The sequence below is a fragment of the Quercus lobata genome, chromosome 10 (assembly GCF_001633185.2).
Source record: "Quercus lobata isolate SW786 chromosome 10, ValleyOak3.0 Primary Assembly, whole genome shotgun sequence".
Taxonomy (NCBI): domain Eukaryota; kingdom Viridiplantae; phylum Streptophyta; class Magnoliopsida; order Fagales; family Fagaceae; genus Quercus; species Quercus lobata.
The window spans coordinates 53,252,171-53,258,541 of NC_044913.1; the positions used below are offsets into that span (position 1 = coordinate 53,252,171).

Sequence of the window (6,371 nt, forward strand, 5' to 3'; positions counted from 1 at the left end):
TCCTCTGAAGTCTTCTTAAAACGTACCTTAGGGTTTCCTTTAAATACTATGTGAAATAGATCTAAAACCCTAATCACTCAGTTGGCTTAATGAGAAGTGGGCTGAAATTAAAATCTGCAGAATTTGCATCAACCAATCAAACCATAGTCTCGATTGGTCAAATCTGGCATGTTTCAAATTCTTCTTTTTGTAGCTTGTATATTCTTGTGTTCTGACTTGTAACACCTTGTGTAATGTCTAATAAACCCTACCTTATAAACTCTAAGATTTATATCTAGACAAGTTTATATTCACAACTTGTCAATTGTTCTAAATTTTTAGAACCTAACAATATGCAAATACTTAATAATTGTCTATAGCTACCATAATCATAAATGTCATACTTAGACTGAAACAAAAAAAGAGAGAAAATCATATTCAGTTAAATTTTTTTATGCATTGCACGAGTTACCGACTAATTTTAACAAAATTCACATCAAAAACCTTGTAACTTAATTGATTGGCATTTTATGATATTTCTAATGGAAAGTCTAGATAAATCCTAGATTCAAATCTCACTCTATCATTTCTTGAAGCAATCTAGTAAAGATGTCTAAAATAAAGGATTTTACATGATATAAACAGTTAAATATAATGCGACATCATATATACCTTTATATTCCTCAAATTTTTAAATTTTAAGCAACAAATGATTCCTATCCTAATAACTTTTTTTTTTTTTTTTTTTTTTTTATCAATTATTTGATTTAATACGAATTTCAAAAAAATTATAACATTTAAACGTAAAAGTTAAATTAAAAAAAAAAGAAAAAGAAAAATGAAGCAATGTGTAGCCACATCAACCCGAAATAATGCTTCTTTCAAATGTTTTCCATTAAGTCGTGGTCTTTCTTCATCTTGCAATCTGCATCGCTCTATTACTCTCTCCTACCGAAAAAGTCATAAAAGAGGGGGCAATTGCCTACCCTGACCTCTCCCAGAACTACTTTAATATAGGATTCTAACTTCTACTTGGCCCGAATTTATAAAAAAAAAAAAAAAAAAAAAACTAGCAGATAACGTAATATCCAACTCACAACAGTTTTTTTTTCTTTTTTCATAAAACATTATGATTTACGGCACTTTGGTCTTTAACAATAATTAAAACTCAATTATATGAGAGTATCTTGTTGGCTGATCTATGGGTTCATGAGGCCTTGCTATCGCTGCATAGTTTCAAAAGTTGAGAAACACTCTGTTACAAAGTCGTGTAACAGGGGTTCTTTCAAGCTAGCATCCCTAGCTATCCAAAGCACTGAATGTAAATTAAGGTTGGAGGAGACCCTTGCTAGCTTGCAAGATACGCTCAAAGCTTTTAAATATCTTATGTATTAGCTTCATATTCAAAGGTAATTTCCATGGTTTTAGCTAAAGTCATCTATGGCCAAGATTTCTTCAATTGAGAACTAGTCGGTTTAAGATGTTATGATTTTTATATCTAAGTTTTATTAGAAGAGCAATGTTTTGGCTAGTTGGTTGCCACATGGCTAAGACTATTCATGTAATTGGTTTTTATTTTTTATTTTCATTCTATAAAGTCTTGCTATATATATATATATATATATATTAATATATATATTTGGCAGTAGCAAGTTTAACTTTTCAATTAGGACAATAGGGTATGAAGTAACAAACCTGTATCAACGCCTAAATTTCTGCATGTAAAGAACTTGTGCATATTGGTTACATGCATTCATTTAATCTGGTCGTAACTCACGCGGCGGCAAGACCTTGTATATTGTCCCTCTTGAGTCCTGACATTGAAAATTACTTGTCAACGACGTAAGTCATAAAATACAAATAAAGATGGAATCAAAAATCCTAATACAAGAATTCTTATACAAGACAAGATATGGTTCTGAATATGCTGGGCATCGGTTCAAAGATAAGGTCATGACTACTATTATTTGTTTAGTGATAAAAAAACAAATTTACTAAAAAAAAAATATGTTAATTTTTTTATTTTATTAAACAATAACATAATTATAAATTTATACCAATTTTATTTTACGTTTTTTTTTTCTCAACTAAACAAATAAAATTTTCATCTTTTAATTTTTTCACCCTACAACCAAACACAAATGCAAGAAAATTAAATTTACACTACTAAACTTACTGTAAAAATGTAAAAATGTTGTGAATGCAAAAATTCTACTTCAATAAACCTCAAGGCAAAGCAGTCTAATTTACTTGCCCAAAATTTTAAGATGGCTGGCCGGCACTGGTAGTTGGCCCATTATTAACGCGTTATCGTATTGACGGTATATAAGAAGAAAAACTAGCTACGCTTTCGACAAGTCAAAGTCGACAGAGACCTTGACCTATAACTCACACGCCTTTTACTTTTCTACATGATCAAAGAAATATCTTCATTAAAGAAATAGATATTTCTCACCCTACGTTGCATTATAAATACATATCACAACCTAACTCTTCATCTCACACATTTTACATATTCCTCAAACTTCATTAAGAAAATGGTTGCTCTTAGTTTACAAAAGGGTCTGCTAACTCTCGTTATAGTTGGAATCCTAGCAGTAAATGTGAAGGGTGCTTGTAATTGTGCTGCAAACGAATGTTGCAGCAAATTTGACTTTTGTGGCACTACTGCTGAACACTGTGGCGAGGGGTGCAAATCAGGACCTTGTACCACAACTACTACTAATGATGTTTCAGTCCCTGATATTGTGACAGAAGGCTTTTTCAATGGGATACTTAACCAGGCCCAAGGAGATTGTCCTGGAAAGAGCTTCTACACAAGAGCAGCATTTCTTGATGCTCTTAATTCTTATAATCAGTTTGCCAAGTCTGGTTCTAGTGATGATGGTAAACGTGAGATTGCAGCTTTCTTTGCCCATGCCACACATGAGACTGGAAGTAAGTTCTTGATCCTCTCTCTAACTTTGTTATTATACAATTATTTAGAAACATATATAATACTAATAAGCAATTATGGTTGTCGCCTATTCTATAGATAATATTTCCTCCAATTAATTTATTTTGTTACAGGCTATAAATGATATATTCTATCCCAAAAATAAGACTATAAATGTTATATAGAAGTTGTTTAATTAATATGATTTATCAAATTACAATTTAGTTTAACAAACCTCATCAGAGAATAAAAAGGCAACATTGGTTTTCCGAAGTTTGAAAATGAAAATAAGATGAAAATACAATTTTTTTTTTTTTTTTTTTGAGCTTTACTTTAATCATGTAGAACCCTTTTTTTACCATAATAAACATTTTAAGCAAAATAAGGCAATAAAAATAAATTATCTTAAACAAACAATAACTTTATAAAAGATATTTATATAGATTTCATAATAGAATGGTATGAATGTATGATTATACATATAAAATCATAGACATGCATATTTGTACGTAATAGTCATGTATTTAAGTTACAATTATATAATAATAGTGCGATTAGATGGCTTTTATTGATTTTTTATTTTCTGAGAGTAATGTAAATAATTTCATCAAAAAGAAATTACAGTAAATAAAAAATGAGGAAATTTATAAGTTTGACCTAAAAATATCACCTAAAAAAAGAAAACCCAAATTTTTTTACTTTTTTGGACTTTCCAAAGGCAAACACGTCTTTTGCAAGGACTTATCCCTGAGAGTTGAAGCAAAATGTTGTTGTTTGGACAGGTTTATGCTATATAGAAGAAAGAGATGTTCCAACCACGGAAAACTACTGTGACACAACCAAGACTCAATATCCATGCAATCCTAGCAAACGTTACTTTGGCCGTGGACCACTTCAACTAACCTGGAATTACAATTATGGAGCAGCTGGAAATGAAAATCAGTTTGATGGGCTAGGCTCTCCTGAAACTGTTGCCAATGATGCGAATATCTCATTTAAGACTGCCTTATGGTATTGGATGACCAATGTTCACCAATCTGTAAGCCAAGGTTTTGGAGCAACAATTCGAGCTATTAATGGTCCTGTTGAATGTGATGGTAAAGAACCTGGTAAAGTTCAGTCTCGAATCCAGTATTACCAACAGTACTGTACTCAATTTGGTGTTGCACCTGGTGATAATCTTTCTTGCTAGGATATTTTTACAAACACTTTTTATTTTCACCATGTTACAATTCTTTTCTTTAATTGTAACTGAATATTAGATCTTATGTATTAAATAAATGAAAATGATAAAGAGTTAGTTGGGTGCCAACTCTCTTAGATAATAAAATTTTTTGTTCTCACATGAGAACTTTGAATCAATCTTGCCTAGTCCAAGAGAAGAAGTGTAAGGAATGAAAGAAATTTATTTTTCCCATTATGTTGTCGTTGAACCCTTCAATGGAATTCTTACATAAAAGGGTATCTCAATTTTCTTGCACTACACATTCTTGCTCTTTATATATATATATAAATCATGGACAAAATTTGAAATTTTTAACCTTTTAAAATCATGAGAGAATTTTTTGATTTCTCAATTCTTTTTTTGAGAGAGTTGAAATTTATGGCATCCACTTCAGATGATTGCTCTTTATTATTAGACAAAAACAATAATTGGTTTATGGTATAGGTGAGGATTGATCTCAGATCTCGTACATTGGCATTGGTTTGGTGTGAGTGTACGTGATCATGATGAAGGAAAGGCTAGCCACTAAAAATGAGTGGATTTTTTTTTCTTTTTTTTTAGTATCGTCAATAATTCATTAGGTAGAATTGTAGTGAACTTGATATTGATGATGAAGGCTATAGCAGTATGATATTGATGATTAAGTTTTGTGCTATATATTATCAATCCATTACCCACTATAATTCAGATAAGTGTGTACAGTATAATTTTAAAAAGTGTGTCTAGTATTCCATCCTTTCACTATTTTGATACTATTAACAGTTAACCAATAACTCAACTATTCCTCAAAAAAAAAAAAAAAAAAAAAAAAAAAATCTTAACTATTGGACCAATTTGCTTTACGGTTGAAGACTTGAAGCTGAACTAGTGAGCCACCATACCACTTTCACGATGGTTCAATATACTTGGTATAGTTTGATAACTATGTCCCCCACATACAGAAACTGTTTCCATTTCGAAGGCTAAACCAGGAAAATAAATTGGCGAAAATACCTTTTAGTGATCTATATTTTGGGATCACAGTTAACTTGATTCCTACATTTTGTTAACAGTTTATTTCTTACTATTGACACACTAACAAAAAAATGTCTACATGGGAAAGCAATAAAAAAAATCCATATTGACAAATTTAAAAATAAAATAGTCCACATCAGAAAAAAAATAATAGTAATAATCAAAAGGTGAATTAAAATTTTTTTTTTCTAGCTTTCTAGCACTTTCTTGGCAACCGAACACAACCCACTAACACAAAAATCAAATCTTAGCAATCAACCATATGAGACTATCACTCCAAAAATCAAAATTAATCCCACGGTGAACCCAACAACCACGACACTACCCTCACAAATCAACCAAAATACCCAAAATCCGGCTAGTGGAAAAAGAAATAAAGGTAAGATAATATGGGTTGAGTGGGGTTTGTGTTTAGGCCGGATTGGACCCATTTGGATCAGCTACCATTTAAAACTAAAAACCACATAAGCCCACTCCACTAAAATGCCCAAGCCCACGCATTAAAAACTGCAGCCAGCTTAACCTTTAAACCCTGCTCCAACTCAAGATCCCTTTTAGGCTCAACCTCATTAACTCACTAATGCCCATCAGCTCACATAATCCCAAAGACCAACCCGTGGTGTGTGTGTGAAAATTAGAGCCAGCCCACTGAATTTGAACCCAATAACAGCCCAATCTGAATTTCTTTGGCCCAATAAGCAGTTCCACGCCAGCCCACTCACATTCAAACAAAAACCCACTCAACCTTAAATCATTCAAGGCCAATCTGTGGACAACCCAACGTTTTTTCAAAATTACTTCTAGACCCAAAGTTTCCAAAAATTATACAATGCCCTTTGGGCCACAAAAATGCATTTTGAATCTCATTTTGTGCCAAAATAAAATGCTTTTCCTTAAAAACTAATAAAATTGTCACATGTCATTATTTTTAAACTTCCTAGGAATTTACCATTTTCTTGTTATGTCTTTGTGTCTTTTGTATGAGATAAAATAGTTTGGGAGAGAGAGAATTGCAAAATTGCATTTGTTAAACTATACTTTCGAGTGAGGTTAGCTTTACTTAACTCATTAATGCAATATATCTCTCTTAGAAAATGCCATACAATCACATGTTTATGTTTGTTTTATCTTACTTAAAATAAATTGTTTACATTTCATCTTAGGATAGATACATGTCATCCTAGGATATATAGATTATACATGTCATGCATCCATATG

The 6,371-nt window shown here is 31.5% G+C and overlaps 1 protein-coding gene across 1 annotated transcript; it reads left to right on the forward strand.

Annotated features, from left to right (window-relative positions):
* Positions 1 to 2,477: 2,477 nt before the first annotated feature.
* On the forward strand, positions 2,478 to 4,272 carry LOC115965908 (endochitinase EP3-like). The gene is made up of 2 exons (XM_031085210.1): positions 2,478 to 2,916; positions 3,697 to 4,272. Exons 1-2 carry the CDS (start codon positions 2,517 to 2,519, stop codon positions 4,104 to 4,106), a joined length of 810 nt encoding a protein of 269 aa, XP_030941070.1. The 5' UTR covers positions 2,478 to 2,516; the 3' UTR covers positions 4,107 to 4,272.
* The last annotated feature ends 2,099 nt before the right edge of the window (positions 4,273 to 6,371 follow it).

Excerpts from the sequence above, each read along its gene's own strand:
- LOC115965908 (XM_031085210.1), top strand. The coding sequence starts at position 2,517 with ATGGTTGCTCTTAGTTTACAAAAGGGTCTGCTAACTCTCGTTATAGTT. Across the intron at positions 2,917-3,696 it reads TGCCACACATGAGACTGGAA|GTTTATGCTATATAGAAGAA; the intron begins GTAAGTTCTTGA and ends TTGTTTGGACAG.